This window comes from Osmia bicornis, chromosome 14 (assembly GCF_907164935.1).
Source record: "Osmia bicornis bicornis chromosome 14, iOsmBic2.1, whole genome shotgun sequence".
NCBI classification, from domain to species: Eukaryota; Metazoa; Arthropoda; class Insecta; order Hymenoptera; family Megachilidae; genus Osmia; species Osmia bicornis.
The window spans coordinates 1208976-1228589 of record NC_060229.1 but is presented as its reverse complement, the minus strand read 5'-3'; the positions used below and the strand labels follow the sequence as shown (position 1 = coordinate 1228589).

The 19614-nt window shown below is 43.1% G+C and overlaps 2 protein-coding genes across 6 annotated transcripts; both read left to right on the top strand.

Annotated features, from left to right (window-relative positions):
- Positions 1-1213: 1213 nt before the first annotated feature.
- Positions 1214-7882, top strand: LOC114879299 (armadillo segment polarity protein). 4 transcript variants are annotated; one of them, XM_029194108.2, is made up of 7 exons: positions 1215-1408; positions 2223-2286; positions 2361-3997; positions 4086-4247; positions 4323-4625; positions 5508-5604; positions 6638-7882. In XM_029194108.2, the coding sequence occupies exons 2-7, from the start codon at positions 2250-2252 to the stop codon at positions 6820-6822; spliced, it is 2421 nt and encodes an 806-aa protein (XP_029049941.1). In that variant the 5' UTR covers positions 1215-1408; positions 2223-2249; the 3' UTR covers positions 6823-7882. The 4 variants fall into 4 exon arrangements, with proteins under 4 accessions (XP_029049942.1, XP_029049941.1, XP_029049939.1 ...); XM_029194106.2 differs by having other exon boundaries at positions 4083-4247; XM_029194107.2 differs by lacking the exon at positions 1215-1408 and adding an exon at positions 1677-2025 and having other exon boundaries at positions 4083-4247.
- A 93-nt stretch (positions 7883-7975) lies between these two features.
- LOC114879300 (atrial natriuretic peptide-converting enzyme-like) lies at positions 7976-19589 on the top strand. Of its 2 annotated transcripts, none has more exons than XM_046288602.1 (13): positions 7976-8826; positions 10020-10384; positions 14156-14339; positions 16063-16276; positions 16575-16946; positions 17018-17250; positions 17312-17518; positions 17590-17803; positions 17866-18011; positions 18080-18251; positions 18316-18563; positions 18925-19043; positions 19108-19589. In XM_046288602.1, exons 2-13 carry the CDS (start codon positions 10337-10339, stop codon positions 19279-19281), a joined length of 2331 nt encoding a protein of 776 aa, XP_046144558.1. In that variant the 5' UTR covers positions 7976-8826; positions 10020-10336; the 3' UTR covers positions 19282-19589. The 2 variants fall into 2 exon arrangements, with proteins under 2 accessions (XP_046144558.1, XP_029049943.2); XM_029194110.2 differs by lacking the exon at positions 7976-8826 and adding an exon at positions 9188-9588.
- The last annotated feature ends 25 nt before the right edge of the window (positions 19590-19614 follow it).

Genomic DNA, 19614 nt, shown 5'->3' with positions numbered 1-19614 from the left:
ACACTACACGAGTTTTGACGAATAAACATTGATCTTTGTATTGTTCAATACAAAAATATTCGTGACTGTGAACGAGAACATGTCACATTTCAAATTCATTAAATCAACCTAAATTTTATCCACCGGTAACATTAAGCGACAAAGAATCGCTTCGTTGTCGCCTTTTCAAATTATGCAAAATGTAGCCATTACTCGTTATCAATTAAAAAAAAAACGGATATAAATTTATACCAGGAAGCTTCGCACCGATATTTCAATATCGGCACGATGATGTATTTCAAAACGCGTTTTCCTTTTTTCCGATTATCCGTTCAATATCAGCGTTGACATAAAATGTATCATCACTGTACGGAACGGAAGGAACGGTACCGCCATCACGCATCCGAAAATTAATCGGCGTGGGCGCAGCCGATAACGAATGGTGTTCCCGCCAAACGGCCAGTATATTTTACTTTGGACTCCAGTGTCTGTTATTTTGTGCGCATTCTAGCTGTCCAGTTGCACGATTTACTCCCGAACTCGATCAGAAATTCTCGACTACCGTGGATGGACAAATACCCACGAATCCATTAAAAAATTGCCATGCCCTGGAGAATTGTCTTTTAATTGAAATTGATCTCCTCGACTGCACGATATTATCCTTCAGTCTCCGTACATGAGAGATATTGGGACATTATTGGCAGCATTCCTAGTTTTACCATCTAGCATATTTTCTTTTGACATATCATCGGATCGATCATTCGAGTTTGTTCATTTTGTCAAAATTAGTAAAAAGGGTTAACCTCTGTTAGAACATTTATTATGTTCGTACTTGCGATATCGTGCTAATTGCAAATTAATTCATTCTAATTTCGAAACGATTAAGTGTTAAATTTAAAATAATTTATAATAATTGATTCCTACATAATTCGATACGCGTAACCTTAAAATCAGTACGTAAAACATGTGCTACGAAAGGGTAACGTTATCAAACGATACGTTTGAATTAAAAAAGAAAGAAGTAGGAAAATGGAAAAGGATACGATACTTACGGAATCTTTGGAAATGGAATAAGTTTTCGTTGGACAGGATCGAGTAGTCGCAAGGGGTGAAAATCGATAAATATTGTACTTCCTAGAGGAATATCCAACTAATCGAGGTTGCGTCGTAGACACAGCTAGCGCCACTGCAGACTCGAATCACTGCGGACGACAGGTGGCGGTAGAATCGAAGGTTCCGCGTCGTTTTCCGCCATCTTTAGTTGACGGGTTCGAGGCAGGAAAGGCCAAGTGTTCTGTGCGGAGAAGCGATAGGTGGATCGAGCGTCGAAGACAAAAGGGAATTTAGTGGATCGAGCGTGAGGTAGTGAGTCATTCGTGTCTTCGAAGCACGATTCACGAAATCGCCTTCGGTCGATCCTTGCGATACGGTAAGCGAAATAGAATTTTATCATTCGCCATTACATCGACCGATAGGGAAAAAAAAATTGTCATTTCCGTGACGGCGGTGTTTACGCTGGGTGTGTCAAAGTGTTTCTTCTCTCTCTTCTTTTCTCGTTCCCTTTCTCTCTTCCATTAATGGATATCGTACTTGTCAGTTCTCTCGTCCCTTCTTTTCGTTTTCGCTTCCCTGCCGCTCCCCGCTCTCCGCTCACCGCTGTTCGTGGATCCTCGGAAAATGGTGATGCACTGCATTCTCAGAGCCTTTGTTGTGCCGCACGCCCACGCGCGTCCCTCTACCTTCGGAAATCGAGCATCGTTCTTGCCTCGTGTGTGCCTCTAAATGCCATTTCCTGTCGTATTTAGTCGAATCAACGCGTCCTCGGCTCGTGTTCGAAGATAAAAGTGGAAGCTGCAAGAACGCTTAGAGGAATCTTTCGATCGTGCCCATATTCCGTGCGGTTGCATCCTCCTTCCATTCTTCGCGATACACAGTGCACTGACCCTACGCGCGTCGTGGCGTCTTCGAAACTTTTTTAACGATACGATCGAAGAAATTTTTTTCCCCACTGTTCCCTTTTGCGACAATTGACCGACGAGCATTTCAGTTCGTACCATACTTTTCAATGTCTTTCCATGCATTTACGTCGATACCGAACGCGATTGAAACATCAATGTTTTAAGATTCAGATTTTCTTTTTTTACATATTTAAGCAAGTTCAACATATGTTTTTCTTATTCTTTGAGAGATTTTTAAACGTTGTTTATAAATATGACTGTTCATGAATTATTCTTTTATCTTAGGTGTGGATAGATTCTCCCGTAGGAGCCATGAGTTACCAAATGTCTTCGAATCAATCCAGACCAAGTAAGTAGCCTTATAGGAAACAACGAAACAGTTACCTGCAGGTTTATTAATACTTTGTGTTATTAATGTTGTAGTGTCTCATGGAAATTATCAAGGTTTGGGTGACATGCCCATGGGATCTGCCAAAGAACAAACTCTGATGTGGCAACAAAATTCATACATGGGTGATTCAGGAATTCATTCTGGTGTCGTTACTCAGGCACCATCCTTGTCCGGCAAGGAAGATGACGAGATGGAAGGAGACCAGTTGATGTTCGATTTGGATCAGGGATTTGCTCAGGGTTTTACACAGGATCAGGTTGACGAAATGAATCAACAATTAAATCATACCAGATCTCAGCGCGTTCGTGCAGCCATGTTTCCAGAAACACTGGAAGAAGGTATAGAAATTCCTTCTACTCAATTTGATCCTGCACAACCTACGGCTGTACAGAGATTGGCAGAGCCAAGTCAAATGTTAAAACATGCTGTTGTCAACTTGATAAACTATCAAGATGACGCAGATCTGGCGACACGTGCAATACCAGAATTAATTAAGTTGTTAAACGACGAGGACCAAGTTGTTGTGTCTAAAGCGGCGATGGTGGTCCATCAACTTTCAAAGAAAGAAGCATCGCGTCATGCTATCATGAATAGTTCTCAAATGGTAGCTGCATTAGTACGTGCCATTTCGAATAGTGACGATTTGGAATCAACGAAAGCCGCGGTTGGCACGTTGCATAATTTATCTCATCACAGGCAAGGCTTGTTGGCTATTTTCAAGAGCAGTGGCATACCGGCTCTCGTAAAGCTCTTAAGCTCCCCGATGGAATCTGTTCTATTTTATGCCATAACGACTCTCCATAATTTATTATTATATCAGGATGGATCGAAAATGGATGTTCGTCTTGCCGGGGGTTTACAAAAAATGGTTGCTCTACTTCAACGGAATAACGTAAAATTTCTAGCCATAGTAACGGATTGTTTACAAATTCTTGCATTCGGTAACCAGGAGAGCAAGTTAATAATATTAGCTTCTCAAGGACCAATAGAGCTAGTACGTATTATGCGTTCGTACGATTACGAGAAGCTTCTGTGGACGACGTCAAGGGTCTTGAAAGTGTTGTCCGTTTGTGCTAGCAATAAACCGGTAATAGTTGAAGCTGGTGGTATGCAAGCGCTCGCGATGCACCTCGGTAATCCGAGTCAGAGACTCGTCCAGAATTGTTTATGGACGTTAAGAAATTTATCGGATGCTGGCACCAAGGTTGACGGATTGGAAGGACTGTTACAAAGTCTCGTACAAGTTCTCAGTTCTACCGACGTGAACGTCGTCACGTGTGCCGCTGGTATCTTATCAAATCTCACTTGCAACAATCAACGCAACAAAGTAACGGTATGTCAGGTGGGAGGTGTCGACGCCCTTGTGCGTACCATCATTTATGCGGATAGTCGGGAAGAAATCAGCGAACCGGCGGTGTGCGCGCTTCGTCATTTGACGTCGCGTCACGCGGAAGCGGAAATGGCACAAAATTCAGTCCGCCTAAATTATGGAATTCAGGTCATAGTAAAACTTCTTCACCCACCTTCGCGTTGGCCACTCGTTAAAGCGGTTATAGGATTAATTCGCAACTTGGCTCTTTGCCCTGCAAATCACGGCCCACTTCGCGATCATGGCGCGATTCATCATCTGGTTAGGCTCTTGATGCGTGCTTTCCCCGATACGCAACGGGTGAGTCAGCATCAATGAAAAAGAAAAAATAAACACCTGTTACACGTATTTTCGATTCTAAAACGATCGATCGGTTCTTATTTAGCAGCAACGATCGTCCGTGGCGAGTACCGGAAGTCAACAAACGGATGGCGGAATTCGAATGGAGGAAATAGTGGAAGGCACGGTGGGAGCGCTTCATATTCTCGCGAGAGAATCGCACAATAGGGTCATCATCAGATCTCAAAACGTGATTCCAGTTTTCGTACAGGTTCGTAAATCCGATGGGAGGTGTCGATTTAATGTTCACTTTGCTGTTAAAATATATTTATTTTGCTCTTTACAGTTGTTGTTTAACGAAATCGAGAACATTCAACGCGTAGCAGCTGGAGTACTTTGCGAACTAGCCGCTGATAAGGAGGGTGCTGAGATGATCGAACAGGAGGGTGCTACTGCTCCTTTAACGGAGCTCCTTCATTCTAGAAACGAAGGAGTTGCCACTTACGCGGCAGCCGTGTTATTCCGCATGAGCGAAGATAAGCCACAGGAATACAAGAAACGGCTGTCCATGGAGCTGACGAACTCGTTGTTACGCGAGGACACGAACCTCTGGAATAACGCTGACTTCGGAATGGGTCCAGATCTACAGGTACTGTAATTCGTTGTCTCGATGCATGCTTCGCTTATGTCGTGGCTAAATTTATTCCTTTACAAACACTTTGTAACATAGCGCATTTTTTTGTTGCAAAATCACCCCCGTATCATTTATTATTCCATGCTAGCCTTCGAGTATCAGGTTTGTAACTAAATAAATACAGAGATAAAAATTCTGTATAATTCCTTGGACGTCTAGTTACATCGTGTTCGGTAAATTAAGCCACGAAAACATATTAGCGATATGACAATTTTATTCGATTACATGGTAACAGGTAATCTTCCCCTCCATGTAAGTTTAGACATGTATAATTAGATAGTTGCAAAAGTGAATGTCGTTATCCATTATTCCAGTTCGCACAACTTAGGTACGTTCGATTCTGATTTTTCGAAATACACGTATAATCGCGCAAATCGAATCAATTTAACAAAAAAAAAGTATTTTTAAAGTCGGGTAATAAATAATTTCGAGTTAGATTTCGAACGATTGGTGAGATCTGAGCAGGCTGCAAGGTCGTGCTTAATGGAGCAATGGAACCTGTAATAAATGTACAGCGATTACTTTATTATGATCCTTAGTTTGCTACGTTACGTACATATATGCATGTGAATGCGTTTCATCACTATTCGTGTTTCATCCCCAATAGATTAACAAACAAGACAAATATGAACGCGATATTACTTTCAAACCCTTTAGACGCTAAAAACGTGTCGCACACTATAATATTATAATAGGCTCATAAACAACGTTTTTCCTCGCGTGTTATCTATACGATACTGTGACAAGTATCTCGGCGTATATTGTCGCCGGCTGTTAAAGACACGCCTGCGAAAGAAGATACGTTTTGTGTTGATCTGAGCTACCTAATCTCTTCAGGACATGCTTGGCCCTGATCAAGGCTATGATGGTATGTATGGACAAGGACCCCCTAGCGTACACAGCAGCCACGGAGGTCGAGGGTATCAGCCACAAGGTAAGTTTTAAGCTTTATCCTTTTTATCCGACTATATTGCTTTCGAACGATCGATAACGCTCGATCCTACGTAGATGGATTCGTCGGGTATCTATTTCGCGGGATATTTCGGAAACTCTTAATATAAAAAAAACATCGAGAGCCAATTGGTATGGTAATGCGAATTTATGTGTTCGTATCTTGTTTTCCTCTATTGGTACACGTGGTCTACGTAATTAAAAAACTTTGTATAACCAATTTGTCTCTTAATATTCATTCGTAACAAGAAAGCAACGCATTTAATTCTATGTTATTTTAACAGCAGCTTAACCCAGGGACTTGTATTAAAATACAGGCTATCAACAGTATCTCGCAGTAACATAGGTGACACACAGCTCTTATGTACTGTTCTCTGCTTTATCGCTAAATGTCTCTATTTACACGCTTTTTATTCTCGACACAATACACGTAATTAATGAATATGTTACATATATCATACGTAATGCACGTTTTATGATTGCTTTTTCTCCGAAGCATAGCGAAAGCACATAGCGTTTTATATTTTCATTTTCTGTATTCTTTTATTATTTTTTTTTGTAATTTATTAATCGTGCAACTTCATGCATGGTGTATCTGTATATTTATCACCTGTTTTCTAATTGAACGTACTTTATGGTGGAAAGAAGCATAGACAAGTATTCGTAAGTAATTAGATAAGATGTTTTCTCGAATGCATCAAGAATATAATACCGCGAAGAGCATTTGCTTTTTGATGTTACTATTCGATTCGAAATCGTTCAGTTTCACTTCTTCTTTTATTTCGTCAAACTTATGTGATTTTTAATTGTATCTAATTTGTTTCTCTTTCGTCGAACGAACAGTTATTTCTCGACAAGGAAACGTATCGCCAAACACTTTGCAAAGTTGTGCTCTATTGATTAAGAAGATGTTAGCGGAATTTTTTGGCAGTGTAGCTCTTGTCGATTAAACGTAGTAGCTCAATTTTATTTGTAAGGGAACACGTTTGGTTGATCGTAAATTTTCTACGAAACAGGTTATGACCAGATACCAGTAGATTCGATGCAAGGGTTGGAAATAGGTGGAGGGTCGACATATGGCGCGATGGACACTATGGACGTAGCGCACGAGGGTGACCTGAGTTTCGATCATTTGGAGGAGCTTCCTGCACCGCCGCAAGATAACAACCAGGTTGCAGCCTGGTACGACACCGATCTCTGAAACCGTGCCAGCACCAAAATCTCGCCAGAGATACGGACTCGTGAGGCTCTTAAGTAATTTCAGTACAGACTAGTATTCTCGTTTTACTCTCACCCTGTTATCGATCTAAACTCGAAAGAACTTTGACGAAGAACCGTGGAACAAGAGGTTCCTAGAGTAACCGTAAGGTAGAAGAAATCGTACACGAGTATACAGAATAAGTCACCGCGGATGGGATATATAAATCGTGCCTCTTTGTGGATTGCCAGCAAAGAAACGCGGGGACGATGAAGTTGAATGATTTATATTTTTTCACGATCGAATTTTTCAGAAACATTCATTCATTTTTATTTCAGTTTTTATCTTTAATTTTTTAATTAGGACTGTACGTATTTCTTTAGGCGGGTCAATTTACATCGCACTCTGCTTACAAAAGTATTAGGGTAAGACTGTTTGAAAAATCAACTTGGTATTATTTTATTCTTTTTAAACTTATTATTTAAGAAAAGCTACTCGTAAGAACATTCGAACATGTTATATAGAGTAAACGATGGTTGAATCGTTCAGCATTTCCCTTTATCATTTTTTTTTTTCTTCTCTACTTGCAATACAAAGTATAGGAATACGATTTATACCACTTGCGGGACACTCACCCTGTATATACAGGTATTACACGCGAGAAGCGCGGAGCAACTTTAAGCTTGTTTTTACGCGAAAGAGACAGGGTACGAAAACGTGAAGTATATATAAACTATATATATATATATAAAAAATATAAATTACTACGAAATTAATATCATTCTCGAGTATCGGTGAATTACAATCACGTATAAATATAAACGAATATCAATGAACTTTCGCATTACGTATTTTACAGGGTAGTTTATACTTAATTTTTATTATTATCATTAACGTAGTTACGCAATCGTGGCGAGATACCGTGCGTCTTTCGATGCCCTGTATGCGCCTCCGATCGCTGTCGATGTATTAGACCTAAGAAAGAGACACGTAATTCGTACACACCATGTATATGTATCGTTTAATTGTCCATACGAATAAACTGAACGATTAAGTACTCGAATCGTGCGCTGGCCGTTCTATTCTCACCCGTATTTTCCTTCTTAGGAGGTCGTCGACATACGACCGTCGAACCGTACAAGTCAGTCCGCACTGAATTTCCCCATACGATTTCTACTGATTAGCTAGCGTTCGAATCGTCCATCGACGATTCAACTACCGTACAAGGTATTTAAACGCGACACTACTTTCTTGGATAACGATACCAATTTACCTATATGGAAACGCGTGAAATCTTACGCGACTTTAGAATTTTAATTAACACACCGGCGAATCGGGAAGAAAGTAAGACACGTTTATTTGGTTCGATAATCAGAAGAAAACTAATAAGAATAAAGATGCCTTCGATACGTACGGAAGATACAAAATGAAGATATCGCGGAGAAGAAAGAGGAGATCATGTCGTATGTTTAATAAAGAGAAAAGAAGAAAGAAGAAAGGGTTGTAATGTATGTAAATGTAAACAATTAGTCGGATAGCCCGTAAACGGTATACATGGAATGGATGGTGCGGATGTTGTATGTTGTGACGGAGAAGGGCGCGTGGAACGTTACCAGGTCATTAATCGGCACTCGACCGTCGAGCGGTGAACATTCGTGCGTATACCTCGCTACCTGAAGGTTCGGCTGTCGCGACTTAACGGTTATTTCTTTCTGTGACACGAAGAAAGAGGATCGCCTTGAGGAGAGCAAAGCTTGGCTACTTCGTAAAGTGTGAAAGGCTAACTTAACGTTCCCGCCAGTCGAACAGGGAAACGCTTCCGGTGCGACAGCAACAGCTGTCATCTAACAGTAAAATAATATAATCCTCCAAGTGAAACGAAACGGTGATACTGCACAAATTTCAGTGAATATCGCGAAACACTAAAACAAAATGTTGTAAATAAATAGCCGCTGTAGTGATGTAAATAATACAAAACTACCGGAGGTATACTTATGCAGAGGAGAGGTAAGTCAAAGATCTAATATTTCTTTAATTAATCAAATGTAATTGTATTTATCCTTTTCGCTTTATTTTTCTTTTTACATTTTTCGTCGATACACTGTATTTTTTAAATTTTGCGCGTGAGCGAATGTAACACACGATATAGACAGTAAGTTCATTGACAACCAGTTGTCCCGAGGATAGGAAAGTTAGTAGCAACTTTATTCGATGGAATCCAGAATTAAACTAGTTACCCTTGAAAAAGTTACCTGGAACGAGTGGTTTCGGCTGCAGCCAAATTCCTCGAGGCAGGTTAAAGCTGAAGGTGTTCTTTGCTCGAACATTCTCTTCTTTATTTCGTTACTCGTACGTTCGAAACGTGATGCGAATATCAATTGCACGCATCATCTCGTACATCCAATTTAAAATCTTGTAAAATTACCAATCATATATTTGTTACCTAACCAGAGATTTTTATTTTTATTTGTATCCTGAGGCACTGTAATTACGTTATCAAAGTTTTCGGTGAAATCTGATGTATGGGACGTGACGTAGAGACAATACATCTCGAGGCGTCGCGGCGCGTCGCGTTGTATAGCGTCGAGTCGTGTCTCTTGGAGAACCGGTAATGACGTGAAAGTGCATCCAGGAGCGAGGGAGCGATCTACAAAGCGGGTCTCCGTTCCCCTGGCAGTCTCTCTTCGTCCAGGACAATCTCTTTGCCTCGCAGTCGACACAGACTTCGTCGGAGAAATTGTTCCTCTAGCACAGTACTTAAATCGAAACGTCTGTCTTTCATTCCTTTTAAAATCAAATTCACTTTCTGATCTCCGACGGTTCGTTTGAATCGAGCCACCGATAGATTGACCGATTTGTGTCAGTCTTGTGTCAGAGAGAGAATCGGTAAAATTTGTTAAGAAAAAAGTGAAATATACGATTTTTCATAGGTCACATAGATTAACGTTTCTGGATCGGTGAACTCCTCGAAAGGCGGAGGGTTGCGTTGGGAAAACTAAAACTCATCGAACCGCGTTAAGTGCAGCAGTGTCAAGTGCTTCGTTTGAATCAGGTTTCGAGATATCGCGTTACTTTGTGTCTCGTGGAATGATTTTTTTCTCTCGTGATAATACATGTGATACTGCGTTCCGCATCGGAAAGACGCAAGGCACGTACGCGTGTCCCTGGAATATATGTAATTGTTGTTTTCTGTTGCACAGGTATCGAGCAGCGAGTCGCATCGAATTTAAGCATAAGGGGAGAAGTCGAGTGGAAGCGGAAGTATGCGGAATTAAAGTCTCGTTGGACGAATTATTCGGTCGGCGAGGAAGGAGAATAAAATAGTCGAGGGTATTCCTTGGACGAGTGCAGTGTATTCGAGGTAAACTGTTGGACGTAATCGGTGTTAGAGATCGTCGACAAAGACCAACGACCGACACGAAATTCAGGTTCGCGATGGTGTTCGTGCGCCTTCACGCGGCTAACATACCGAAGGAACGTTGATGGGGCAGAAAGAAATCGTTTCAACGGCTCGAAGATGACTGTCGCGATGGAACACAAGCGGAAGAGCTCGTGGGATTCGAAGGTGAGACGAATCTGGCGCACTTTCCCCCCGTGTACACGTTTTCCTCGTTATCTTTTCTCGTTCGAGTCTCGCGGTTAATTAACCGGTTGGCCCCCGTGTGAAATCGGCCGCAGAAGAAAACGTAAAATCGATGAGAAACGATGAACGCCGACAGAGCTGTCTATTGTTTCTCACCCAATTTCTAATTCTTCTTTTTCTTCTTCTTGTTTTTCCCTTTGCAATAGAAACTTTCGAAAGATGGTGGCAACTCGTTTCAGAAAAGGCAACAGCGTAAAGGTGATCCGCAAGGAAATCGTAAACTGATGCTGCGTGATTCATTTTTCTGCGGTCGCGTTGCCACGATCATTAGCTAAATTACTTGCACGTCCTGCGGCGAGCCTCCAACCGATAAATTGCGCAAACGACAAGGTACCTGTGACGCGTGATGCCAGAACGTGACCTAAAGAAAGCTATCCTTTTTATCGGTTCCATTCGGTTAGAAACGAAAGGCGCGCGCGTCCATTGATTTCGTTGGTCTAGCGGTTCGCCGTATTTCTCCGTAGACGCGTCGACCTTGTTCTCCATTGACCCCGAATAGCGTACGATACCGAATACCTACGCAACTCGACAGGTAACTAGGTTGATCGTGGAACAAGGAACGATGCGTTAGCTGGGTTGGGTTAGCTTGGGTTGGGCCGTCATCTGCTCTCTTCTCGACATACCGTTATTCCACTAGTAGCTCCCAATCACGAGATTGGTATTCCGCTCGAATTATGCCGAATGACACTTATCGCCTGTTTTGCGATTACTCGAAATCGAGTCAAATTTCAATTCTAGAAGTCTATTCACCTTCTTTCGCTTCTACTCTTCTCTGACGACAGTCTGCAATTTCATTCGGGAATGAACTTTCAAACACGCGTTTGCCAGGCAGAGAAAGGACCCGGGCGAGTGCAATTGTCTCTGACAATCGGAGAAAAGTATAGATAAGAGGCGGTGTTACGATAAGTGTACACGCACGCGATCTATATAATGGCGCACCGCTAACCGATTGTAAGTTAAGGCGAGCAAAACTCGTTCCTAGATTCTTACTCTTTTGGAAAGGTAGTCCGACGTTTGGAGTAACGGTAATAACGGTCAAGAAAGTCACGAGGAACCGGGCGAGCCAATGAAACTTGGTAGATTCTTTCCGTGGGTCGTTGACACCGTTTCTTTCCGCGATCGACGCCCATTTTTCTTCTTCTGAAGAAGAAATTCAAACGATCTTTCGCGGGCGAAAAGCACGCGTCGAAGGAACTCGCTAAAAGGGTATAACACGGATACGCCTGACGGCTAAAATCGGCCAAGAACGCATCGCTTTTACGATCTGTCGATACGGTTCAACTGTTCTAGCGGTAGCAGAACGATAGAACAAACGGAAAGTCTACTCGAACAACGAATAAACTTTCGCGAAAGCGGCATCGATGGAAAGCGCTTTTCTAACGCGTGCTCTGCCAAGTTTTAATTTTCTTTCGCTTGAAAGTCATTGACCGTGTCTATTAACGGAAGAGTTCTCTAACTCCAAACTAGTCCAACCGCGTCCTAATCTCTTCGACCGATCTTCACCGGTTTCGTCGTCGTTTACCGACATTGAATTCTACTTTTCATCGTCAGTCTGTTACTGTCCTGTTAAAGAAATCCTCGTGAAATCGACCGATTCGTTTCGAGATTTCCTGCTTTAAGAAATTGGCAAGTTGTTCCCTTCTTTCGCAATCGTCGTCTTCTAACTCGTTTCATCAGAAACTTGCCGCTTTTCCTGTAAGAAAATATCGAGTCTGTCGACCTTTCACCGTGTTGCATCGCCGACGAAAGAATTACTTTTACCGGCGCAGACCGAACCCGATTTTCGTTGCAACCGTATAATTTCGCGGTCGTGTATCTTTCACGATTTATCGCGACCGATTAAAAAGGGTATAGACGTATTGCATAACCGTGGTTCATTAAACGAGCATTTCCTACGAAAAGTCCGGTCGAAGACTATTATCGAACTAGGTTGGAGGAATACAAAGGCTTCGTGTTCAAACTTTCATTTGACTTTCGTAACACACCTGGCCGCCATTGTTCGCCAAAGACACCCCTTGCGTTTCTATCGCGATCGGCTTGCGTAATACGCGACCAACCAGATCTCGATTTGCTCTTTCCATCGATCGGGGTGAAAATTAACTCGACTTTTGTAAAATAGCAATCTCGTATGTTGGCGAATTCACTTTTACTCCTCGTTCCATCCTATGACTCGCAGTTTCTTCCAAAGCAATATCGGTCGACGATGAATTGGAATAAGTTGAAACGGATGCAGAGAGAGAGAGAACAAGAGTTGGTGCGAAGCGAAATTTTTACGTAATCGAACGCAGTTATATTGCAAACGAAAGGAAGAATAAAAAGCACGGATTAAAGCGTATCGTAAATTTCTCTGTTCGCTGATTTTCTTACGCTTTGACTTTTAGTCTATGGATTTGCGAATCTGACCGACAATCTTTAGTTTACCGTGGCGTGGAGGGAGAATCGAAATCCGCGGCGGGTAGGAAAGGCTACGATTCACTGGTTCTTTGGTTTGGAGCGTGTGCCGAGCGTAACATTTGAACGAGGGCGTAGGCCTGTTTGTGCCGCATCGTGCATTCGCAGCAGCAAGTGGTTGCCTTTGTGTTGGTAACGAAGGTGCATGTGCATCGGTGGCGAGACGATTACACGGACGCTTACACGCTTAGATACGCGAACGTCACAGAGGATAAGCTGGTTGGAAGCGACGTTGAACGCGGTTGTTTGACTCGCGCCCGTACACGATGTCTTTTATATCTTGCATCGTGTACTATCTGCTGTCTTGTTGAGTACACTCTCACAAGGGAAACTACCCAAGTGTTACACTCACTTATTAATGAAACTTTGCCAGCTTGTAATTGTTTAAAAGATATTAATAATTAAAGTTAGTTACTACTTACGTTGAGAAGCACGACAGACTCACACATACAACTCGCAATCTAGAGATCCACGGTTCAAATCCTTGATTCCCAACTTTTTTTTATGATAATTTATTTCTTTTTGAATAACTATTACATAAAAATTATAAAAAAAAAAATTTTTTTGGGAAGCAAGGATTTGAACCGAGGACCTTTAAATTGCAAGTCACGGATCAGTTCCGTGGTTAAACACATGACTCGTAATCTAAAGGTCGTCGGTTCAAATCCTGGGTTACCTGTGTTTTTTTTTTTTTTTTTTTTATGATAATTTTTGGGTAATAGTTATTCAAAAAGAGGCAAATTATCATTAAAAAAAAAATCTTTATGTAACTCGCTTAACGTTTCAAGGTACGAAGGATCCTTGTAGGTGTTTAACTTCGCCTCGTTGCGGATCGATGCAACGGCTAATTGGGTCGAAACTCGAAACGTATTTCATTGCAGCGTACGGATTAAACGTCTTTGGCCTCGATTTCACGTGTGTTTTTTTTCTGTTTATGCAATTTGATGCAACGAAATTGTAAAATTAATTGTCCATGAAATAGACGATAATGTTTGTCGTTTCGTTCCCACCGTAAGACGGAAGCAATGTAATCGTTGCTAGGATCTTTAATACGAATCGTGCCCTGGCGAGAAACCTCTGCAATGCTTGCTCTTTTGTGCCTAAACAAATCTCGCGGCGAAATAGAAGGAGGGACGCGAAGGATTCTCGACGTTCCTCGAAGCTTAGCTCGACCTTTCTTCGACAACCTTTCTTTCGTCGACTTTGCAATCGGAGATCTACGACTCTCGATGTTCTTTCCAGATCTCGGTGAGCACGGTAAGCACCAGAAGATTCAGCCGTGCCGGAACTCCAAGCTCGATCCTCTCGTCGGACAGCGATATTCGATTCACGAGGAAACTCGGTGGACAATATCGTTGCGGATGCTGCGTGTTGGCTGCGTTTTTGCTCTTTCTCCTCTTTTCGGGGGTCTCCATATACCTTGGTTGTAAGTATAACAAACGTCCATCTTTCTGAATATTTATCCCTGTACGAAGTAGAATGTAACAAAACAAATGATGGTCGATCGCGAGGATCGCTGGGGCAAGGAACTTGAACGGGCGCTCAGCGTTTCTCGTTCCTAACGCTTTCTCCGCGAACTTATGCGCGTTTTATCGGGCGTGCCGCAAATGAAATTACACCACGGTTAACCGACGATCGACGGTCTGGCAGGCATGAAATTACTTGAAAATACAACGTGATCGTTGTCTGAGACGGATCGGGTCACGGTGCATGAACGTTCCGCGGAGTGTAAAGTGTGATCGACGCGTTCCTTTGTTCTCACGAAGATCGGTTCATCTTTCGCGAACGCGTGTACTTCACCTTGAGATTGAAATTGCATTTGATTGCGTGGCTAATTGATGCAAATACGTACACGATGAATAAAACACGAGGAGATTTCAGGAGGTCCGTTAAGAAGAGTTATACACGAAGGGACAGGGGATCATCGGTGCGTGACTCGTATAAAAGATATTGGACGGCCAACGACACCTTTGAAAGAGCAACGCGTGAATTGGAATCTAGAGTAGGAATTTACTATGAACCTAAATAAAAAAATAAAAAAGAAAATCATAGATAGGCGCGTATACGGCATTCTTCTCGAAGAAGAGAAACAGAGGAGAAGGATGCGGCCAGAGCCCATTGAGGTCTTTCTGCGTGCAAAACATAACGGTTCGACCGAGTTACCGACAAAACACCTTTACGTACTCCGCATAAACGTTTCGTTCGTGCAACATATAAACGCGACGGGTTAAAAGTTATAGCGACCGGCAAGTGAGTTCTATTTCGAGGCAGAAGAAAGCGAACACGCTCGTGGCGAGGCTGCTCACACTATAATTCATGCTTTACACAGGCAAAGAGAAGCAAAGGTCGCGGAGGATGCAGGATCGCATTGGGGTCCAGCAAAGAGACCTTGAAAGTAGTAGAGTTAACGGTCTGACCGAGTTGTCGAGCCATCCTGACTGTCACCCCTCCAACATTCTCGACCTCAACGGGGGGATTCGTGTCCTTGAATCATTTCGATCCTCACCATACTAACCGAATTCCCATTTCGAAAGTATCCCGCGCTCGAAGAATCGCCAATACGTCAGCCTCGTTCAATCATTTTCATTTACGTTTTATTTTTCCTTCTTTTCTTCTCTCGTCGAATCGTGTCCTCTCGTGTACGGTAAAAGGGAAAACGAGCCGTGATCGTTAAAATACCTTGAAGTAAAAGCGATCCGGTCTCGAATCGATCGACGATTCTACCAAGTAGAATTTCTCGTGCAGTAGATCTACAAGCCGCAAGAAATTGTATCACGAACCGAAAAAGTAACGTTTGCGGTGTAAAAATGATTAACCAATGGCACGGTGAAAGGTGAACCGACTCGGCTGTAGGTGCCCGATTGCCCCCGATTCTGTAGCTTGTGTTTACATTTATCAACTAGGATGTCGAAAATGCAATTACATTTTCTATCGTCTTTTCTTAGACCGGTATTTTCTGAACTATACGCTCGAGAAGTGTTCGCGATCGAACATTAGAAAGTATCATTTAGAAACGCGAAGCGTATCTCTGAAGTTCACAGCATGGAAGTTGATCGATTATTGTAGAGTGAAATCTCGTTATCCATTCTTTTCCGAGTTCATGGAATATCCGTTAATTAATGTTATTACAATCGTGTATTTCTTTTCAGACACGTTCCTAACGTCAGATCCCCCAGGTGATCAGATTTTCTTGGCAACATTCCGTGTTGTCGAAGGAGACTCTTTCGCTTCGGAACTAGCGGATCCCTCTACCGAGGCCTTTCGGATACGATCTCGAGAGTATCGCGATCGATTGAATCTTATCTTCCGTCGTAGCTGGATGAAGATCTCTTTCCTCGCCACGGAGGTGTTAGCGTTGGATGGGTAAGCGATCGAACAATTAACGAGCAGAAGGTATAAATGAAACTTGAACGGAGGAATCTCTGCGGGAGATATCGTCGAAAGCGGAGCTGTCGCTTCGGAAATTATCCCCGATTCCCCTCGAGAGAAACCCTCGCGAGTCTACTGGCAATCTTTAAACGGCTTTCTCATGATTTCACGACACGTGTTCTTTTAACCGTGATAGACGACGAAGTCGTTTCCTTTACAGCAATACCTGCAACTCGACGTCGATGAAATTTTGATGGGTATATGAATCGTTTGTTGCAATTCCACTGTACAGATCCGAGGGTGGCGATTTGGTGGTGCACTTTGAAGTTCGATTCGATCCACGCTATCAAACCATTACCACTGCCGATGTTGTGGACATCCTATCGCGGGAGATAAATCACGAAACTTCAAAGTACTTGACCAACTTGACGATAGATTCGCAAAGTTTGGAAGTTCAGGAGAGCTTGAAAGCTCTAAACGCTCAAGTTAGCATGCAAACGACCGTTTCGACGCCTCCGCCAACGACCACGATGCCTCCTCCCAGAAGATGCAGCAATTTAGATTTGTCTTATTGCAAACATCTTCCATATAACGTTACCTCTTATCCAAACGTATTGGGACATCGTTCGCTGGCTGACGTGGAGGCGGACGTGATCGCTTTCAGGTAAAGCTTTAATAAATTTCACTTGATTGAAGGAAATGAAATTTATATCGAAAACGTTTCTGCTGTTACAGAGAATTGGTCGATGCGGAATGTTATCGATTGGCGTACGATTTTGTGTGCCAAGTGTTGCAACCAGCTTGCGTACCGAATCAACCGGAAGATTTGCTACATCTACCGTGCAGAAGTTTCTGCAGAGAATTCTGGAACGGATGTGGTAGCAGACTTCCGGACCGAATCAAGCGGTTATTGGACTGCTCAAACTTTCCAGAGTACGCGGACCAAGGTGGCTGCAGAGCGAAACCAGGTAGGGCCGAAACCAGATCGCGTCAGGAGTTCTTGCAATTAACAGGTACGGATTGTCTTAGGGTGCGTACAAGCGCTTCAAGCGAAAGCATTGTCGCCGAGAATTTGCGACGGCGTGATCGACTGCCCTGACCTTTCCGACGAGAAGAATTGCGCGTACTGTCGCGACGGTTATATGCACTGTGGTGTAGGTAGAACTTGCATTCCGCGTAGTAAAAGATGCGATGGAAAGGTGGACTGTACCAACGGCAGCGACGAAAAAGATTGTCGTGAGTATCGTTCGATTGTTACGAGCCACGCGATTCCATTGCTCTTTACGTATTCCTATTGTACCGTCTAGTGTCTTTGGCGCCAAGTATTCAAGCAATAAAAGCTCAACCCGCGGATACTCCGCACGCCGCGAAGTACAACAGCGAAGGTTTCGTGATGTTCAACGAGAAAGGTACTGTCGGGAAGCTGTGTACCGAAAATCTCAACGCCACGTTGCCAGGAACGGAAATAGACGACGTTCTTCAAACTGCCGCTAGTTCGCTGTGCAGTTTATTGACGTACACGTGAGTACATTGTATAAAGAAGATCGCGGACGTTACTTTACGCGCGAGTTTGTTTCGGGTAGGGGTGTGAAATCCGTAGAGATTCGAATCGACGATGAGGACGACGTTCAGTACGTGCACATGGAGGATCCATCGGCCACGGAAATCACGTTCGTCAGGGCGCCTTGTCCGAGCAAAGAAGTTATGTACGTCCAGTGTGCCGAACTCGGTAAGGGAAACGTTCTAGCACTCGTAACTCGTTTTCACACGAATCATCGAAACGTGATTTATGTTTAGAATGTGGGGTACAACCCTTACGCGGAAAGGGTAGCACGCGAGGTCTGAATAAGATGGCCGAGCCAGGAGACTGGCCCTGGCACGTGGCGCTTTTTAAGGAAGAGGTACACGTGTGCGATGCCACTCTCGTGGCGGAAAATTGGTTGGTCACCACAGCCTCGTGTTTCCAAGGGTGAGTATCCCTCGCGTTACGTTACCACGAATGATTTTCGTTCGATGATAACAAGTAATTACAGTCAACCGAAGGCGGAATGGTCCGCGAGAATGGGCACTGTTCGACTCTCGAGTACCTCACCCTGGCAACAGGAACGTAGGATCGTGGGGATGATTAAATCACCTGTGGAAGGAAGCACGACGGTTCTGCTGAAGCTGGACCGACCCGTGACCACTTTTTCGGATTTCGTGAGGCCCGTTTGCCTGCCCTCGAATCAAGATCCTCCGGTGAACGCGTCCCAATGCAATACCCTCGGATGGGCCAGAAATCGTGAGTAGGGATCCATTCGTAGTATGTCTTACGTGATCCTTGCCTCGTCAAATACAGTGTGTCTCGAAACATCAAGGCTGCGTTAGTTATCCTACTGTCCGTTATATAAGAATTACGAGTTTCGTTTACGCTTGCACGCTCTCTTCTTCCACGCGTTGCATCGGCCTTACAGAGGGATGTTAGAGTGTGACGAGTTATACAATCTCGGTGACAACTTTCTCGTCAACTTGAATCATAGCGAATATCCTTGAAGCGATATTAATAGATGCAACGTTAGACGTCAAGTTTCACAGGACAATACGACTTTCTGAACGGTTCTCTTCATTTCCCTTCTTCTGAAGATAAACTTTTCCTTAATCAGGCGATCTGCTGCAGAGGGTACAGCTTAGGCACAGCGCGATGGAGAAATGCGAAAACATAAGTATCGCGTCTGTGAACAGCGTTTGCACCGAACCAGCTTATTCCACTGACGATTGCAACGTAAGTCGCTTGTTGTACTCGATTTGCACGTGGGAAATATCTAATTGTTATTTACTATCCGCAGGAAGAAGAAGTCGCCGGCAGTCCTATGTTGTGCCTTCAATCGGACGGCCGTAGATGGGCTCTAACGGGTGTCGGTAGTTGGCGAATAGCTTGTTCTAAAGCCGGTATCGAAAGGCCTCGTTTGTACGATAAAATTGCCTCGAATATCGCTTGGATTAAATCCACCATCGAATGAGTGTTTTATCTAAGATGTTTAATAAATAAAGGTATACTTTCGGTGGAACGTATCGGTCGGAGATACAGTGTCAGATCGATTAGGACTGAAATCGAGATTGTGATACACGATATGGGATCGTCGTTCGTTTCGTACAATTTTTATATCATCGTCTATTTCTTCTTTGTTTAATTATTCGTTATCGCAGCTGTAAAATACGTAAAAAGTAAATATTGTAAAATAGCACGCGCATAATTATCGCGCATCGTACTTATCCCTGCCTGCGTTTGTAAGGAACAGTGTTTTATTAAAACGTGGAGGCTTAAGAATTGGGGACGATTTACTTAGCGAGCC